At 34.6% G+C, this 20,813-nt stretch overlaps 1 protein-coding gene across 1 annotated transcript; it reads right to left on the bottom strand.

The window, feature by feature from the left end:
• Positions 1-1,490: 1,490 nt before the first annotated feature.
• On the bottom strand, positions 1,491-17,830 carry rnf14 (ring finger protein 14). The gene is made up of 8 exons (XM_073824685.1): positions 17,760-17,830; positions 13,783-13,943; positions 13,573-13,703; positions 11,254-11,745; positions 7,719-7,947; positions 6,325-6,497; positions 2,697-2,827; positions 1,491-2,000 (listed from the first exon to the last, which is right to left on the bottom strand). The coding sequence occupies exons 2-8, from the start codon at positions 13,931-13,933 to the stop codon at positions 1,940-1,942; spliced, it is 1,368 nt and encodes a 455-aa protein (XP_073680786.1). The 5' UTR covers positions 13,934-13,943; positions 17,760-17,830; the 3' UTR covers positions 1,491-1,939.
• Positions 17,831-20,813: the final 2,983 nt, after the last annotated feature.

Here is a 20,813-nt window from a genome sequence, read left to right as displayed (position 1 = left end):
CGGCAGCAAAGACATTGATTAATAAAATGGGATTAAATACATAAAGGATATTTGTATTATTTAACTTTTTTTTATTTTTTTTATTTATTTAAAATCATTATTTTGATTCGGAATATGCATTGCTAAGAACTTAATTTGAACAACTTTAAAGGTGATTTTCTTAATATTTAGATTTTTTGCACCCTTAGATTCCAGATTTTCAAATAGTTGTATCTTGACTAAATATTGTCCTATCCTAACAAACCATACATCAATGGAAAGCTATTAAAAATTTAAATAAATAAAAAATGTACCCTTATTGCTTGTTTTGTGGTCCAGGGTCACATATTGGTGTATATACCACAATATATCATATTTTAGTAATAAACAATGCTAGAAGTTGTTAATAGTCTCTGATTGGCATGTTCAGACAAGCCCTCCATAAAACAAACAAAACAAGCTCTGCACATCAATAAAAAACATGTTATTCAGACACTTCATATTTAACGGTATATTCAATCATTATTTAATTGCATTTAATAGATTGTACTTTCAATAAAACATTTGCATTGGGTTCGTAAAAGCAGTTTTTTGATGAGTTTTTGTTGCATTTACACAGTTTTGTCCAGCAGCATGTGCTGCCTCGAACGATTTGAAACATGAATTATTTTGCGAAGCAAATGATTCAATTGATTTTTATTAATAACAACGATAAAAATGTCTGAACCTTAACCATGGCGAATTTAACGTCTCTAACTTAAACCCAACTGTCCACATTTGCACACATGTTCATGCTATAATGTAAGTTGTTATGGCTAAAAACAAACTTATTTTTCTGCCTGATTCACTGGCCAATGTCGCACACATGAAATTCAGTTACTCTGTTTTCAAATAACTTGTGATGAATTCAACACAAAAAGCTATATCTCCACAATACTTCAAACCAAACTTGATGTGTCTAATGAAAACCTAGACTTTTAGGCCATGAGCACTTTTGGTTCAGTGCCACCTCCTGAGCTTTAGCTTGATTTTCATGAATTCCACTTTTTATCAGACCATGCCAGCAAAAAGTTGTCTCAACAGACCAGGGGTGGATAATGTCGGTTCTAGAGAACCACAGTCCTGCAGAGTTTTGCTCCAACCTTGATTAAAACTCACCTGTAACTTCCTAGTAATCTTTAGACCTTGATTAGCTTGGTCAAGTCATCAAGTGATTAGGGTTGGAGCTGAACAGGATGAAAGCCACCCCAGCAATACAGCAAACTGTTTTTGTTTACCACATTAATGACATTTATGCCATACTGTATGCAATGCTTTGACGTAAAAAAAATGTATGTGTCATTGTCACCCCACACTGACAACACCACATCAATTTGCTGTTGGTCAAAAGTGTTAAGGCATTACAACACATTACAAGTAATTGTATTTATGGGTACGATGCATAATCATGCATTTCATAAACAGCGAACATGTAGTGACTCTATGTACAATCATTTTACCCGACAACAGTATGCATACCATAAGAACTTATTTAATATGTATTTTACTGCCAAGTCCATCCAACATTCATCCAAAACATGAAATGTACATTATTAACAATAACTGGTAATGATATCCATATAAACAATAAATCTTATTAAAACAATTACAGTATTTCATAAACTAAATATATGGGATATATTCTGTAGTTTAGCACACACATCTGCTAGAGGGAGATGTTTACAATCTTCTATAAAACTATTTGAAGGGACGCTCGTATAGACAGCAGAAACACTGTGAGCTTGTGAATTTGAATTGTGTGAAACAGGAAAAAAAAAAAAGGGCAAATTAAAAAATAATATTACTAAAAAAGGGCAAGTAAATTCAGAGGAGAGATGGGTCTTGGACATTTGGTTGTGGTCTAGTTCATTGATGCGCATGAAAACACTGCCTGGATAATGTAACATCCTTTTATAGTGGATCAGTTATCTTCATCACTCCCAAAACCTTCTTCATCATCCATTTCCACTCCTTGAAACAATCTAGAGCAGAAAATAAATAAATAAACAGTCAGCAAGTGCACCAGGAATTTCATCAAACTTAATTTTCTATTACACATGACTTTAAGTTCAGGGGCCTTATGTATAGAACCGTGCGCAGATTTCATCCTAAAAGTTTTCAGATTTGTGAAACCGTATGTACGCCGAACCTGTGCTTAATTCCCTAAAGATAATCCTAGCAGCAGAACATTGCACGTTTATGCATCCTCACCCCATCTCCTCCCTGAGATCACATATATGTGACCCTGGACCACAAAACCAGTCTTAAGTCGCTGGGGTATATTTGTAGCAATAGCCAAAAATACATTGTATGGGTCAAAATTATTGATTTTTCTTTGATGCCAAAAATCATTAGGAAATTAAGTAAAGATCATGTTCCATGAAGATTTTTTGTAAAATTCCTACTGCAAACATATCAAAATGTAATTTTTGATTAGTAATATGCAATGTTAAGAGCTCAATTTGATTTTCTCAGTATTTTGATTTTTCACACCCTCAGATTCCAGATTTTCAAATAGTTGTATCTCGGCCAAATGTCGTCCGATCCTAACAAACCATACATCAATAGAAAGCTTATTTATTGAGCTTTCATATGATGTATACATCTCAGTTTTGGTCCAGGGTCACATATAGAGCTTACAGCACTAGTTTTACTATGCAAAACATGGTTATACTCACTGGTTATAGCACGGTGAGTTGGGGTTGTTGAAGTGGCTGTAGGGGTTGACCCTGCTGAGAGCCCCCAGACAGACCCAGCAGAAATACTTCTGACAGGACGAACAGGTCATCTTATTACAGCCGTGCACCTTCTACAGAAACAGGAGAAATGAGCTGAGGACTTTCAATCAGTTATTCAGGTGCATTTGTTTTCAGACAATATACTGAAACAGCACACCTTTGCACAACACACAAGAGAAGTTTGCAGAAGGTTCCCAGTTTTCTCTACGTATATCATTTTATACCGCAGAGCTGGGCAACTTCAGTCTACAGCAGCCACAACTACCAGAGGAAGATCAACAAAACACTTCCAGAAGGTTCACAACAAGGACTCAATATGTTTGGGATGTGTTGTTCTGTTAGCTGTAACAACAGACATCAGAAGAAAAAAAAACCGACCACAATTTTATTCAATCTCAACAGTGAAAATTATATTTTAGACATTCAATGGTGATAAAAAAAAAAATGCAGTGCTAGTGGAAACACCAGACCAGGCTACCATGAACATGATCAAGAGCGGCTCTTACGGTCCTGTCAGCAACATTGAGAGCATCTTCAGCGCAGCTGGAAGGGTTATGCGAGTTATATCAAGTGCATGCAATAGGCTAAAGCTTGCCACAAAGCACCGGCAAAAATAATTACCATGACTGTGAAACAGTAAGGAGATATTTTAATTATTTATAAACTGTTTTCTGAGTCAGTGATGATGAAGTTAAGGATGCTCCTCATACATCTCCTCATTGGACGCGTCTTTAGAGAAAAATGCATCTTTACGGATTAGCTACATAAAAGATTTTTTTTTTTTTTTGATTTGTTTTATTTCGTTAAGTACTAATTTAAAGCTTTCTACATATTTATCATGTCTGACAAAAAAAATAACGGTTAAATAGTTTCCACTGAAAAAAATGTGCCTCTGTGTCCTAAAACGCGTTTTAGTTTCCACTCTCCGCAAAAACTACTGGACATGCGCCTAATAGCGAACATTTATATATATTATTATTATTAATATATATATTATTTAAATCTATAGATTTTATTTTAGCCAATTCCTGATTTGAGAAGGCAAATTCAATCACGGAGTAGGTCAACTTACTGTCTGCTGCCGGCCGCTTGAGTTACTTTAAGAAACTAAAAGCTTACGTTTAACGAACAAAAAATGCTCCAAACGTTTTTTTTCTAAATTAACTTAAAAAAGAAACGAAATTATAACCACTTTGTCATTTCATGCAAAACTGAACTATTTTATTTGCCAAAACAGTAGTATAAGTTGTTTTGGCATGGGTCAAATTACACAAGAGTTGCAGACCGCAACCGCTTTTATTTGGAAATTTATTCCCACGTCTCAAGAAATCTGGTCGGGTCCCGCGGGAATACAGACCTCTATCTTGAAGCTCATCAAGAGAATGCCAAGAGTGTGCAAAGCAGTAATCAAAGCAAAAGGTGGCTACTTTGAAGAACCTAGAATATGACATTTTCAGTTGTTTCACAGTTTTTTGTTATGTATACAGTCATGGCCAAAAGTTTGAGAATTACATAAACATTGGAAATTGGAAAAGTTGCTGCTTAAGTTTTTATAATAGCAATTTGCATATAGTCCAGAATGTTATGAAGAGTGATCAGATGAATTGCATAGTCCTTCTTTGCCATGAAAATTAACTTAATCCCAAAAAAAACTTTCCACTGCACTGTTAAGAAGGTTTCAGGGTGTCCAAGAAAGTCTAGCAAGCGCCAGGATGGTCTCCTAAAGAGGATTGAGCTGCGGGATCGGAGTGCCACCAGTGCAGAGCTTGCTCAGGAATGGCAGCAGGCAGGTGTGAGCGCATCTGACACACAGTGAGGCCAAGACTTTTGGAAGATGGCCTGGTGCAGCAAAGAAGCCACTTCTCTCCAAAAAAAAAACATCAGGGACAGATTTATCTTCTGCAAAAAGTATGGCGAATGGACTGCTGAGGACTGGGGCAAAGTCATATTCTCCGATGAAGCCTCTTTCCGATTGTTTGGGGCATCTGGAAAAAGGCTCGTCCGGAGAAGAAAAGGTGAGCGCTACCATCAGTCCTGTGTCATGCCAACAGTAAAGCATCCTGAGACCATTCATGTGTGGGGTTGCTTCTCATCCAAGGGAGTGGGCTCACTCACAATTTTGCCCAAAAACACAGCCATGAATAAAGAATGGTACCAAAACACCCTCCAACAGCAACTTCTTCCAACAATCCAACAGCAGTTTGGTGAAGAACAATGCATTTTCCAGCACGATGGAGCACCGTGCCATAAGGCAAAAGTGATAACTAAGTGGCTCGGGGACCAAAACGTTGACATTTTGGGTCCATGGCCTGGAAACTCCCCAGATCTTAATCCCATTGAGAACTTGTGGTCAATCCTCAAGAGGCGGGTGGACAAACAAAAACCCACTAATTCTGACAAACTCCAAGAAGTGATTATGAAAGAATGGGTTGCTATCAGTCAGGATTTGGCCCAGAAGTTGATTGAGAGCATGCCCAGTCCAATTGCAGAGGTCCTGAAAAAGAAGGGCCAACACTGCAAATACTGACTCTTTGCTTAAATGTCATGTAATTGTCGAGAAAAGCCTTTGAAACGTATGAAGTGCTTGTAATTATATTTCAGTACATCACAGAAACAACTGAAACAAAGATCTAAAAGCAGTTTAGCAGCAAACTTTGTGAAAACGAATATTTGTGTCATTCTCAAAACTTTTGGCCACGACTGTATAATTCCACGTGTTAATTCATAGTTTAGATGCCTTCAGTGTGAATCTACAATTTTCATAGTCATGAATTAAAGAAAAATCTTTGAATGAGAAGGTGTGTCCAAACGTTTGGTCTGTGATTCTTCAAGGTCTTAAAAGCCTTCATCGAGCGACTACGTTCACAATAATTTACACTTTTTGTCCTAAACCTACAATCAAGTCAAAAAGACAGTGTGGGATCTGGTAGTAAAAAGTAATTTCTTTTTTCAATTTATTATTAAATCTCATTTAGATGTGCCGTGTCTGTTGTCATATCGGACACAAATATGGCAGCGAGCATAGCGGAAGTGACGTCTTTGGTACCCATGAATAGCACATAGAAGGGAGTCTGATTGAGTCTCAAGGGATTCTGGGAGTTTTGACAATTGAAGTTTGAATAGTGTTGATCATTTGAACATTCTGTCAATGTAAATTTTCCCCCGTTTTAAAGATCATTTTTAGGAAAACCGTAAGTCTGATCAGTTAGAAAAGATACAGCAACTGGAGTCAGATCAGTCTGAAGATCTGGACTGAGTTTGGAGTTTGTAGAGTTAAAGCTCGAGGAGGAGCAGTACACAGAAATTTTAGTCTCAGAAGAATAATAACAACTGTAGGTTTAAATAGCATTTCAGTAAATTGGCTTTCTTAAGCCAAATTAATTAAATACATGATATGATATGTGGGAGTAGATTACATACAATCTTCTGTAATTTTAAGTAAAGTAAAGTGGAGCTGCCTGAATCACACATGGGAGTAGGCTCACTTCAAACATCAAAACGTAGTCATTCAGGCTCGCAGATTTTGAAAATATGTAGTATGCACACAGCACACATCCTCAGTACTGACCTGTATATTAGTGCCACAGCAAGGGCACTGTTTACAGTTATCCTTCAGCCACTCTGTGCTGAAAGACTCCTCCACCGCTTTCTGAATGACCCGTCTGCCAAAACGCTTCTCGAGGAACTTCTTCCCCTGTTCATTCGTAGACATATACTCATCCCGCAATCTACGAAGCTCATCTGTTAAAGAAAAGCACATTTTTGAACTCTGAAAAAAAAAAATGGCTTATCTTACTTAGTATTTTGTCTCGTTTCTAATTAAAATATCTAAAAATTCTTAAATTAAGATGAATTTACTGGATAAGCAAAATGACATGAGATATTTAGTCTTGTTTTAAGCAAAATGCACTTAATTTAGTTTTTTCCCCTGGAAACAAGAAAAATGATCTGCCAGTGGGGAAGTAAAATGTTCTTAACCCTTGTGCGTCCAGAAAAAAAAGTTACACATAGGTGCAAAATGGACTAAAATGTCCATGTCCAAAAACTTGTCATAAAAATACGATTTATTAATTTTTTTTTCCACTTTCGCTGATGTCGATTTTTTTTAACTAGCATCTGTTCTATCCATAGATACAAAAACATTCATTAATTTCCTGAAATTTAACCCTTTAAATGCTGGTTTGTTTACATAATGCCACAGGTGTTTTTTATGTAAAAATGAAAAATAGTTAATTTCCATATACTAAATGCTAAGCAGATTTTTTTTTCTTTGCTTATTAGATTCTTGGGTGTGTCAGTGAAGAACAACATTAATTTTGAGGCATTTATATTTTTATGTAGTGTTAGATTTTTTTATGTATATGCCAAATTTGAAAAAAAAAAATGGCACAATCTAGTAAAAAATGGTAAAAATGTAAAATTTGAAGCCTTGCTGATAGAATGAATGCCTATTAGCAAATATTGCATCATTTTATAGTCAAATGGCCCTGTGTTAAAAAAATGTTTTAATGGGTTTCAATGTGGACATTTTTGTCCTTAAGGTCCTGAGTGTGAGCATTTTTTGTACAGAGGGTAATTATTATTATTATTTTTTTTGTAAGGAAATGAGGATGAAATATTAAAATTTCACTAAAAATAAACACCTGAGGCAACATTTATGCAGTTGGCATTAACACAGACACACTTATAACAAAAAACAAAACTGAAATGGACAAAAAAGTCCATAAGGTCGGTTAAAACTAGTATTTTAGGCAAAATGCACTTTATTTAGCTTTTTTTCCCCTGGAAACAAGACTAAATATCTCTTATCATTTTGCTTTTTTAGTAAATGCATCTTAATTGAAGAATTCTTAGACATTTTGACTACAAACAAGACAAAAAAAAAAACTAAGTAACATAAGCCTTTATTTGCAGTGTAGCTTCTAGTGACACTTGAACAGGAGTAAATATCCAGCCTCTTACCAGCCGTGGCTATGCAGTGCGAGAGGCCGTGATAGCTGCGCTTACAGAGCGTACAGAAGGCATATCGGCAGGCGGGACAGATGCCCATAGTGGAGTCAGGCTCCACCATCACCGCCATACAGCAGCTCATGCGGGGACAATACACCACATCCGCCATCAGGTCCAGACTCGACTGCAGCAGCAGACGATCATAGCGCGCAAACTCATCTTCGCCCACGAGAAGTTTCACCTGTGATATGAGCAGACGTCAGTCCTAAAACTACAACTCCTCAACATTCACAATGCAACTCTAGTGTTTTAGATCTTCACTCAAGGTTGAGATATCCAAAATCCAAAATACTGCTTTGTTGTTCCTAACTCATTGTTCTAACAAATAAGGTTAAGGCATCAAAATCGTAGTTAGTGGGAGGGGTGTGCGATATGTGTTTTCTGTGATAATAGCACAATTGTTGTTTTAATGATATGCAGCGTTGAGGGTAACGCATTACAACTCGAGTTACATAATCAGATTACTTTTTTCAAGTGACTATAAGTAACACAATACTTTTTTTATTTACAAATTCTTTTTACCTTTTTCAAATAAGTAACAGCAGTTACTTTGTTTCCCATGTATTGACTGACAGCTCTCGTGTTGCCACGTTGAGAGAAATAAAGAGTAAGGCTGTGTTCACACACTCAAAAATCTGACAGAGTTGCAGCAGAGGGCGTCTTTTTGTTGCTATAGCAACAGCTGCAACAGTAGCCTATGTGTAGTGCAGAAATGTAGATAAAAGAGGAAGCTGGCTCTTTTCTTTTTTGACATTTTTGCCTTTTATTTGACAGGACAGTATTTAGGATCGGGAAAAGTCTGCGAGCCGGGACTCGAAAAAGGGATGCCCGAAGTCCAACGGCGCTACTGTACATGTCGATGTGCGGATCAAGAGGCTAACAACGCTGCATGCCGGTCTTTAAAGTTAACGGGGAGGCGAATCCGGTTCACAACAATAAAATAAAAGTCTATATAAAGGCACCTTTCCCATTTTTTCTTGTTGTTATGGAAACGAAAGGTCTAGCTACTCGCTTGTCATTGGTCAGCTGTCAAAAAAAGCGCTTGACGTAGGACGGTTTCTTCAGAAAAGTTAAACTTTTTTTCAACTTGAAAAGACGCTCTGAGCTGCAGTGGCGTTTAAAAAAGCGCTCAGGACATTTTTGAAAACACGGTTTACTTCATAGGATTATAATGTAAAACAGACGCTGGCAGTTGGAAAAAAGACGGCAAGTGTGAACACGCCTTTAGATGTTACTTCAGTTGTAGAATTAATGTGAACACTCATTAATTCATCTCACTCACTCACAAAAAAAAGTATTCCTCAAAACGAATAAAAATAGTGAAATGCAACTCAGTAAGACGCAAACCTACAATAATAAAATGTTAAATAATACAAATGTGACCCTGGACCACAAAACCAGTCATAATGGTCAGTTTTTGGAAATTGAGGTTTATACATCATCTGAAAGCTGATATATAAGCTTTCCATTAATGTATGGTTTGTTAGGATAGGACACTATTTGGTTGAGATACAAGTATTTAAAAATCTACAATCTATGGGTGCAAAAAAATCAAAATATTGAAAAAATCACCTTCAAATTAAGTTCTTATATTATATTACTAATCAAATGTTTACAAAATACCTTCATGGAACATGATCTTTACTTAATATCCTAATGATTTTTGGCGTAAAATAATCATTTTGACCTATACAATGTATTTTTGGCTAATCGTGCTACTTATAACTGTTTTTTTTGGTCCAGGGTCACAAATATCCTTTATGTATTTAATCCCATTTTAATAACAAGTGTCTTTGCTGCCGACCTTCGATGATCAAATTCAATCATACTAATAAGCAAAAATTACTCCACTTTAATTTTTTTTGTTTTTTTCTGCGGTCTACTGTACAGACGTGAATTGACTTTTCCTTCAGCCTGAGGCTTTTTGTGTAAAAAGGCTTTTACATCTGACAAAAATATAACTTTTTATATTAAAACCAAACAAGCAAGTCCTGCCCAGATTTAAAAAGTAACGCAAAAGAAATGTAACACATTAATTTCCATGAAAAGTTACATAATTAGTTACTTTTTAGGGAGTAACGCAACATTGTAATGCATTACTTTTAAAAGTAGCTTTTTCCAATGATAATGATATGTAAGCTGACATTATTAAGTTTGTCACTCACTTTGCAAAAAACAAACCAAAACAAGTCTTTAGAGTCCAAAAGCACTGAGTGTGTGATAAAGTCTATTAGAATGCAGTTAGAGTGTGCATATGAATATCCCTGTATGGGTTTTAGTTTTTTTACATTCATAAGATATGATATAATTAAGCAATAAAACACAAGCAAGAGCATTTTCCAGAATATGAGCAAATATGATATCAAGTTAAAATTGAGCGAGTTAAATTTTAAGACAAAATATTGTGTTTTGCCAATAAAAAAAGTCATAAAAAGCTATTTTAGTCAACTGAATCAATGATTCAATAATTCATTCATAAAGACAGCCACTTCATTTCTAAATCAGTAAGACATTTTGAATGAATCATTTGAATCAATGATTCAATGAAACTCTCATTAAGACAGGGACATAATTATTTTTAACTAGCCTAAATTTAAAGTTAAAACATTAAAAAAAATATTTTAAATTAAATTGAAAAATATACAGTGCTTTTTCAGGCAGGTCTAACGAAATCTTACATAAATTGAAGTAAAATTGGGTATATTACGCTGCTGTCAATTTAAAAACTAATGTGTGGATCTAATACATTGACAGGCATCAGATTTTCTCCCAAAGGCTTGCAGATGCTCATCAAGGCGGGCATTTTGACATAATTTTGTTTGTATTTTTCTGTTCAAATGTGATAAGATGCAAAAAGAAAATTCTTTCTGTGCTCGGATCAGACAAACACGAGTACAAAACTGAGATCTCTTTTCATTGCAAAAAAAAAAAAAGGCTTATCTTACCTAGTATTTTTTATCTTGTTTCTAGTCAAAAAAAATAAAAAAAATTCTTAAATTAAGATGCATTCGCTAATTAAGCAAAATGGCAAAATATTTAGTCTTGTTTCCAGGGGTAAAAAACTAAATTAAGTGCATTTTGCTTAAGAAAACTAAAATTATCTGCCAGCGGGGTAAGTGAAATAATATTTTTTAAAACAAGAGTATTTCACTTACCCCACTGGCAGATAATATTACTTATTTTAAGCAAAATGCACTTAATTTTTCACTTGAAAACAAGACAAAATATCTAATGTGCATCAAACGCATCTTAATTGAAAGTTTTGTATTAGATATTTTGACTAGGAACAAGACAAAAGTACTAGGTAAGATATGCTTTTTTTGCAGTGTTGTGTCTACTTTAAAATCCCTTGAATTTTTAAACTAAGGCTCAAAAATGTGCAAATGATAAACCATCATCTATCCTTTCAAGTTGGCTCTGAGCCTCACTGTCAAGCCCTATTCGTACTCAAACTATGGCACAGTTAAACAAGAACAGATAAAGATACCTGTGTAGGAGTGGCCATGGACGTACACTTTGGCTCAGGGCAGTTAAGGCACTGGACTTTTCCATCTCTAATCTGGATCTCAAAGTACTCCTTCATGCAGGCCTTGCAGTAAACATGCTGACAGTCTTTGAAGAGCAACGAGTCGGATCCCAGCTTCTCCGAGTAACAGATGCCGCAGCAGAACACCTTCCCGTCAAACACCTTCTGCTTCTGAGCTTCGTCAAAATCCAGCAGCTGAGTTAGTATGTCTGCACCAGCGTCCACTTCTTGCACGGCTCTCGGGTCGAGATCTTGCGCTTTGCTTTTTTCTCCAGAAACGTCTGCTGCTTGTTTTTGACCGGATTCACTCTCAGTGCTTTGGATTTCCAGCGGTGACTGGATCCCCAGGGATTCCAGACTCTCTTCCTTTAGGAACTGCATCCAGGTAAAAAGAACCACATTGCCTTGGTTCTCCTCCCAAAGCTCGTCCAGTCTCTTGCAAAGTGCGGTGATCTGATGGAGTGAGAGTGAAAGATTATTGTAATTAGGGATGCACTGAAATGAAAATTCTTGGCCAAAGCTGAACAAACATTCACCAGTGTCAAAGTTGCCAGAGGACTCTCTGGTCCCCATCCACTTTTATGCAGATTGGGAAAAGAACTTCTACTTGTGTGATCCAATGAAGAAAGTCATGCAGGTTTGCAATGACAATAATGGTGGGAAAATTATGACATGTTCATATTTTGGGTAAAAAACTCTTCTAAAAGATGCTGCCTTATTAGTGTTTGCACTAAATTACATGTCATTGGTCGTTTAAAGGAGTAGTTCAGATAATTATCTTGTCATCCAAGAAATGTATGTCTTTCTTTCTTCCGTTGTAAAGAAATAATGTTTTTTGAGGAAGACATTTTAGGAATTTTCTTTATATAGTGGACTTCAATAGTGGCCCGATTTTGAGCTTCCAAAATGCATTTAAAATTGGGCTCTTTTCATAAAACAAAAAACAAAATACAATTTCTATACTTTTTTAAAGTCAAAAGCTTGTCTTGCTCTCCTGAACTCCTTTTTTCCCGGTTCAAGACAGTTAGAGTATGTCGAAAAACTCCCATCTTATGTTCTCCCTCAACTTCAAAATCATCCTACATCGCTGTTTTACCTTCTTTGTTAAGGGTGTTTGATCTTTTTGCATGTTCACTTCGCAAACACTGGGTCGGTACTTCTTCAGCGATATAGGACTATTTTGAAATGATTTTTGAAGTTGAGGAAGAAAATAAGGTGTTTTTTTTTTTTTTTTTCACATACCCTAACTGTCTTAACCCAGAATACGCAAAGGTTAAAAAATATTTAAATTGTATTTTTTTTGATGAAAATAACTGATTTTTCGCTGGATAAGACACTTCTTTCTCGGCTGGGATCATTTGAAGCTGCATTTAAACTGCATTTTGGAAGTTCAAACTCGGGGCACCATTGAAGTCCACTATATGGAGAGAAATCCTGAAATGTTTTCCTCAAAAAACATAATGTCTTTGCGACTGAAGAAAAAAGACATGAACATCTTGGATGACAAGGGACATTGGATTTTAATGTTTTCTTTCAATTAGGACAGGTTTTGTATTTATTTTTGTGACTGATTGATCACAGGCCTCATTAATCTGATGATGAGGTTCATCTCTGTGAAAAACAATGTCTGCACTGTAAAAAATGCTTTTCTTATTTTATTTTATCTGTCTTGTTTCCAGCCAAAAATCTAAAAATTCTTAAATCAAGAAGTCTTGTTTTCAGGAAACAAGCAAAATAATCTGCCAATGGGGTAAGAAAAATAATGTTGTTTTCTGTTTGAAATAAGATTTGTTTTGTTTCCCCCAACGGCATTTTTACTTTTCTAGAAAATCCTTCTAGATTTTTTAGATATTTCGGCTTGAAACAAAGTAAGAAAGTAAGGAAATTTTTTTTTGCAGTGCAGTAAGTAAAATAACAAGTTTAACAAGGTTGAAAAAAAGTACAAAAAATATCCAGATAAATTGTGAGGAAAGTCAGTATTAGTGAACCTAGAATAAAAATTTGTGCTCTGCATTTTACCACACACACATTTTTGGGAAAAAACAAAACAAAACACTACCAGAGGGTTCAGTATGGTAGTGAAGTAATGTCTAAATAAAACAGTTTCTCCAACAAGCATCAACATTTAGGGAGTGACTTTCGCTTGTTGACTGGATTAGAGCATTTCCAGACATTTTGTTTCAATATTACAAAATCAAAAGGAAAGAATTAGAAATATAAAAGAGCAAATAACAAGAATGAAATCACACACCTTTCAGAACATCACTAAACAGGCCTCACCTGGACTCTTGTGAGCCATTTGGAGCTTATAGTAAAAACCGGAGGCGATGCTGAAGGGTAGTCAGCCGGGAATTCAAAACTCAGGACCAACGGAGGTAGAAATGATATATTATGCTCTGTGGAATTCTGTTCTGTAAAAGAAGAAGAAAACATTATAGGCTCCATGACTATGTTAGAACAATGGCTGAACACCTGCTGATAAAGGCTCACCCTTGACTAGCAGTTTGAAGTTCGGAGGAAGCTCCAGGCACAGATGAATCTCGCCCTCCTGCCCTGATTCGGCTCTGCGAAACTCCTCTTCATCGTATATGCTCGCTAGAGCAAGCAGTTCATCCTCTTGTGCTTCCTGGTCGGCTGACATTTGAACATCCCTGAGATTAATATGAAATCAAGCAACATTTACATTTGTTTCACAAAGCACCCTTGAGCAATGGAAATACTCTAAACACACCGTGTGCATAATTATGAGGCACGTTGATATTGTGGTCATATATTTTTTTTCCAAGCACATTTGACCAATTCCAAACCACATCAATCTTAATATCTACTATTCATTTTGTATTTATAAGTGATATATAATTGTCCATGAAGGCTGGAAGTGAAAAACTCCTTATATTCAGGTGTGCAGAATTATTAGGCACATTTTCTTTTACAGATAAAATGAGCCAAAAAAAGAGATTTAACTCAGACTGAGAAGTCAAAAACTATTAAATGCTCATGAGAAGGATGCAATACTGGGATTTACAAAGTTAAGGCATGACCACCGGACAGAAAAACACTCATTGTGTCTGCATTGTCAGAAAAAAACAGGTGGAGGTGAAAAGATGCATGTTAATTGCAAAAAAAGTAAGAGTTAAAGTTAAGAATTAGATATGAAACCATTTAGTGTCCAGCGCCAGCGTTTTCCAGAACTGCAACCTACCTTGAGTCTCCAGAAGTGCAATGTGTCAGCTTCTCAGAGACTTTGCTTGGGCAAAAAATCCTAAAAAATGACCCTCACTTAATGAGAATAACACTCTGAAGTGTTGTGAAATACATGGAGACTGTTTTTTCTAGGCTTTATAGACAGATGAGTTGAGAGTGGCTCTTGAAGGACCAGCACCACATCCTCTTCAAAAGTTTATCCTCCAGAATCTGGCAGTAAGTTTTGGGTCTTCAGTTTGAGTCCATCTCCTATCCTGAAATGTCTGTCTTGCAGAGATGGACCAAAATGAACTTACTGCCAGATTCTGGAAAATATATTTTTGAAAGAGTGCTGGAAGAGGATGTGGTGCTGGTCCTTCAAGAGCCACTCTCAACTCATCTGTCTATAAAGCCTAGAAAAAACAGTCTCCATGTATTTCACAACACTTCAGAATGTTATGTTATGTTATGATTTTTTTGCCCAAGCAAAGTCTGTGAGAAGCTGACACATTGCACTTCTGGAGACTCAAGGTAGGTTGCAGTTCTGGAAAACGGTGGCGCTGGAGACTAAATGGTTTCATATATAATTCTTAACTTTAATTCTTACTTTTTTTGCAATTAACAAAAAATTGCAATCTTTTCTCCTCCACCTGTTTTTTCTGACAATGCAGATGCAACGAGCGTTTTTTCTGTCCGGTGGTCATGCCTTAACTATGTCACTGATATAACTAGATTATTAATGTCATTTGAGTGCAACAGCATGTTTAAAATGTTGTTTATTTTTTTTATTTAAGAAACCCACATTCAAGTGTTTATAAAAATAAAATAAAATAATAATGCATGAAGCTAGAATAAAATGTTTTTGTTTACAAGCAGATCCCCTGTTCTTTCTTTTGAAGTTTTGTATGTTCAGATATTCAAATATACAAAATATATACAAATTAATACCTAAATAGGGAGATAGTATACTTAAAGTATGATGTACAGTTCAGTTAAAGAAAACTTACGAGTATACTTGCAGTATAAAACTACTAAAATACTGTATTAAAAATGCATACAAAAGTATTTAATTAGTAAACTATCAGTATACCTATAAGCATACTTGCAGTACACACTGAAAACATAGATGTAAACTAGTTGTGTACTCAAAGTTTACTACTTAAAAGTATACTTTTATATACTAGAAAGTGGGCCCATTTAGTCCCAAGGAGTCTTGAAATAGTACACTTACAAGTATACTACTAGTACACTGATATTTGTATACTTAATACATAAAGTATACTTTAAAAATATACTTGAACTTTACTTAAGTATACTTAATAAAATAAACTTGAAGTATACTTTTTTTTTATAAGGGTATGCATCACCAGTTTTTAGTAACTAACATAATTATTTGTTTCCTACATGGTCTAACAGCTTGAGAAGTGCTTTTTTCAACCAAGTTCACAAGGATGGTCAGCAAATGTATTTACATGACATTTACATGACCATTCCATACTGTAAATATAGTTAAAACTAAATGAGTTATGCCACACAATAGCATTTTAGAAAGGAAAATTTAAAAGAGAAGAATAAGTCAATAAATTATGAATGATTTACTGCCATTGTCTGAATAATCTCCAGGACCCCTACTATGTCCTGTTCTGTTCTAGGGCATAGTATGCGAACTGTAGGGAGGACAGCAACATTGTTTCCGCAGTGTTTCAAATCGACACGCCCCTTCCAACGTCATAACTCTCTAACTTATATAGCTATTATCTTAAATTCCAAGTTTTCCACTTGTAATAGGACTTCTCTTAGCCATATATGTACTCGGAACTCATAAATACTGTATGTCCGACTGCATTTGAAGAAAACACATTGACAAATATGATGTGTTTACCTACACAGCAGTCATAACAACTGTCAAACAGCGTAGTTTGCGTTCCCCTTCTGTTCTAGAGAGGTGACAGTCTTGCAAACATATCAATATCGCAGTAAGTTTAAATAATATTCACCTATTGAATGCGAACATAGCCTACTTAAAACCGCTGCTTATTTACATTCAAGAAGGCTCTTACGTGCTATCACAGCGCATGGTGCCTAAGGGAACGTCTCAAAAATCCAATCGCTATGTAAAACGTCGGCGAAAATGATGTCATCATTTAGTCACCCTCATGTCATTCGAAAACCATAAGACTTTCGATCATCTTCGGAACATATATTAATAATTAACCCACATCCTCTAATCATAACGGTTTTTATTGTTCTACAAATTCCCTGTAAAATGGGACTATGTTATAAAATCAAATTCTTATATAAATATCTATATCTCTATATATCTAGATCTCTATCTATCTTTCTATCTATATATTATATACATATATGCATCAAGAATGTTTGATCTTTTGTTTGATATTTTATGTGAACTATGTGCAAAGAATAATGTTTATATTTGAATTAAAAAAATTGCAACAGACGTTCTCTCAGGTTTCATTAAAAATGTCTTAATTTGTGTTTTGAAGATGAATGAAAGTCTAGAAAGAGTAAATGATGACATATTAAATTTTATTTTAAATATTAATGTTAGACAAACACATTTTCTCATTCAAAACAGTTGTAGAAGTGTCATTATTCTAATTAATAATTATTTTAAAAATATAAATCATTCACGTAAACAGTCTTCTTACAGAGAAAATCTAGCCAAACATTCCTTTTTACAATTATAGTACTCCATTTTAGAAAAAAAAGTGAAATATTATTATAAGTAATATACTTGTTTTAGAAACAAGCTCATTCTATCCACAAAATCTATATAATAAAAATATAACACTATTTAAAAATAATAATAATTTTTTTTTTAAAAACACTATAATTCACTTAAATGTTAATTTGTTGTTGTAGCAATTGTTGTATTTTTCAAAACTAACCACACAGTCTTTATCCAGGGGAAATTTAGCCAATATAGTTCAATAGAATATTTTTTATACATATACAGCATAGGGAAAAAAAACTATATTTACCCTCAATGTTATTTCCACTTTTAAAAAGTGCTTAATAAAAGCTGTGTCCCATTTCAGAGGTACTGAATCGATGATTGTACATGGCTTACGTTTTGCACTGTGAAAGGAATTTTCAGACGATCCCTTAAGGACCAAAGTAGAACATCCAGCGAACCTGAAACTAATAACTTTACCGCGCTGTGTCACACTATAAATGCGGTCCAAACGGTTGCTTCATCTAGTTCTTCCCTTTTTAATGATCTTAACCATGACCTATTAATATATTAACTTATAAACACGTACCTTGCTCTATTCCCAAAGCAGCTCTACAGTAGACAACTGCAATCTCATAGCAGGCCAGATGGGAGGAGCTTGTGTTTGACAGACAGACTGATGCTGCTTCTTCCTCTAAGATTTAATGGCGAACCAGCTTAAGTGCATTACTGCCACCAACTGGATAAGAGTGAGAATAAACGATAGAGACCTAAATCCTGTCAATAATATTATAATAATAGAAACCTACAAGTCTGGTCATCTTAGATAGGCTAATACATAATAATAATGCTCTCAGTTTGGGGTTTAAGTAAGGTTAGGCTAGCATAATGTTAACCGTGGGAACAAAGGATCATTGAAACACACTGAAAGTAGAGCAGAGAATATATTATATAAATATAGGATTCAGTTGATGGGATTATGTGTTACATTTTTATGAGTATCAGTTCATTATGTGGGAGTAAAAGGAAATGAAACAGCAGATGGGAGCACAAAGAAAGAGATATGCAAAGAAAATGTTTTAATAAGACTGAAATGAAGAGTATAATTAAACAACAAATGGGGAACATATGGCAAAATCAATAGATGGAGGATAACACAGGTAGATAGTTTCATTACATCTATTGAAAGGAAGGGTTAGGTAAAATAATATGAAGAAATAGAAGAGAAAAAAAACATAATTGTCATATTTGATTACATTTTGCCTACACTGTTTTTCTAATTTAGATTTTTTGTCTTGTTTCCATCCAAAATATCTAAAAATTCTTAAATCAAGGAGGATTTTCTAGACGAGTAAAAATTATTTTCTTGTTTTCAGAAAAAAAAAGTTAAAATTAAGTGCATTTTTGCTTGAAACAAGCTAAATAATCTGCCAATGGGGTGAGAAAAAAATTCTTTTTTTTTCAGAAAAAAAAACAAGTCAAATTTAAATGAGTTTTTGCTTGAAACAAGCTAAATAGTCTGCCAATGGGATAAGAAAAATAATCTTGTTGTCTGCTTGAAATAAGATTACTTTGCTTATTTCAAGCAAAAACTCACTTAATTTTGACTTGTTTTTTCTGAAAACAAGAAAATAATTTTTACTCGTCTAGAAAATCCTTCTTGATTTAAGAATTTTTAGATAGATATTTTGGCTGGAAACAAGAAAAACAATCTAAGCTAGAAAAGCATTTTTTTTTTGCAGTGTATAGAAGTTTAAATTTACTGTAAAGAAAAAGCACTGTACAATTTTTATTATATTTGATAAAAAAAATACATATTTTACATAACAGATTTTACCCTAAATTTAATTTCAAATTTGAAGTTGATATAAAAAAAATTGAGATTCCTGTGAAAGTTTGTTTAGGGCGTTATACCACAAACAGCAACCGGGTACCATCCAAATGCCATATTTATTAATGCATTTTTCTGTCACAAATGTCTAATTTTTTTCGGTCAATTTGACTTCTATCACAAAATAACCAATCACCGATAATAACCAATCTATCACCAAATATGGAATCCTGAGACTCAGACCTTTCCAATGATATGTTTTTTGTCAAGATTGTAAAAGTTAAAATTCTAAAAGACCGTAATGCATTTTGTAATATGACACTTGACAGCGCCTCTAAGGGAGAGGAGACCATTAAAGTACCATTTCTATGATAAGAAAAGTACCATTAAAGTACCATTTCAAATGATATATAATTTATGATGATTACTAAAACATTTGATAGAGAAAAAAAGACAACGGAGCATCCCACCGGCATCAATGCAATCACTTGCTCTTAAAATACTCCATCATTTTTGGTCATACAGATAAGAATAATACATCTTTTGGATCTGACTCTATGTTTGTGTGTGTGCACTTACAATAACAACAAAACATTGTGCTTTTGTAAAATAAAGCAAACAGGATGTGCTTTCTGATGTCTCTGTGAACTTGAGCGCAAAACTTTGAAACTCTGTGAATGCGTGCCTCACAAACATGAAAAACATATCTATAGAGAGCGGAATGTCTACTTTCAAATGAACCAATTCAAATGGAAAATAAATATTCTCAGGTTGTGTAATCCATATGAAACAGTCACTGGCTTCATCTCTTAAAATGAAAACAAAGAAAGCACTAGTTTATCAAAAAATTATTAAAACGTTATAGCAGTTTTTTTTCGTTTTTTTTCCTGACACATTCATAATTATGGCAAGTGCAAGCTTTTTTTGTGTGCACTTTAGTTCTTATTCGGCTATGTAGTCGAATTTAGTCGAGGACAGCCCTATAAAATACACTAATATATCCTAATCCACACTCCTTACCAATGTTGGGGGAAACGCATTACAAGTAACACAAGTTACGTAATAATATGACTTTTTCCAAGTAACTAGTAAAGTAACGCATTACTTTTTAATTGACAAGAAAATATCGGAGTTACTTTCCCCCATTTATTGATTAAAAGCTCTCCTGTCCCCATGTTGAGAGAAATCAGGAGTAAGATGTTCCTTTAGTTCTAGAATAAATGAACATGCATTAATTCATCTCACTCACTAAAAAACAAACCCAGTGTTCTTCAAAATGAATAAACAGTGAAATTCAACGCAAACCTGCAATAATTAAATATGTTAAATAATACAAATATCCTTTATGGATTTAATCCCATTTTATTAACCGATGTCTTTGCTGCCGACCGATCGAACATTTGTTTTCCTGTTTTTTATTGCTGATTTTCTTCTGCGGTCTACTGTACAGACATCAATTTACTTTTCTCTAAGCCTGAGGCTTTTGCTGTAAAAAGGCTTTTACATTTGACAAAAATAGAACTTTTTTATATTAAAAACAAGTAAGCCCTGCCCAGATTTAAAAAGTAATGCAAAAAAATGGAACACATTACTTTCCATTAAAAGTAACTAAGTAATGTAATTAGTTACTTTATAGGGAGTAACTCAATATTGTAATGCATTACTTTTAAAAGTAACTTTCCCCAACACTAAACATTACCAGTTGATGGCAGTAATGCACTTTACATTGCATGTCAACCATCTCAGAAAATCTAAAAAGGAGCCTGGGAACACCACAGAGAGTCGTTCAGTTTTGTTCACTGATTCATTCAG

The sequence above is a fragment of the Garra rufa genome, chromosome 19 (genome assembly GCF_049309525.1).
Source record: "Garra rufa chromosome 19, GarRuf1.0, whole genome shotgun sequence".
Classification (NCBI taxonomy): domain Eukaryota; kingdom Metazoa; phylum Chordata; class Actinopteri; order Cypriniformes; family Cyprinidae; genus Garra; species Garra rufa.
The sequence above is the reverse complement of the archived record's forward strand: the minus strand, read 5'-3'. Positions and strand labels throughout refer to the sequence as shown.

Excerpts from the sequence above, each read along its gene's own strand:
- rnf14 (XM_073824685.1), bottom strand. The coding sequence starts at position 13,933 with ATGTCAGCCGACCAGGAAGCACAAGAGGATGAACTGCTTGCTCTAGCG. Across the intron at positions 7,948-11,253 it reads CCATGGCCACTCCTACACAG|GTGAAACTTCTCGTGGGCGA; the intron begins GTATCTTTATCT and ends CTCATATCACAG. Across the intron at positions 2,828-6,324 it reads GCTGTGGCACTAATATACAG|AAGGTGCACGGCTGTAATAA; the intron begins GTCAGTACTGAG and ends CTGTTTCTGTAG.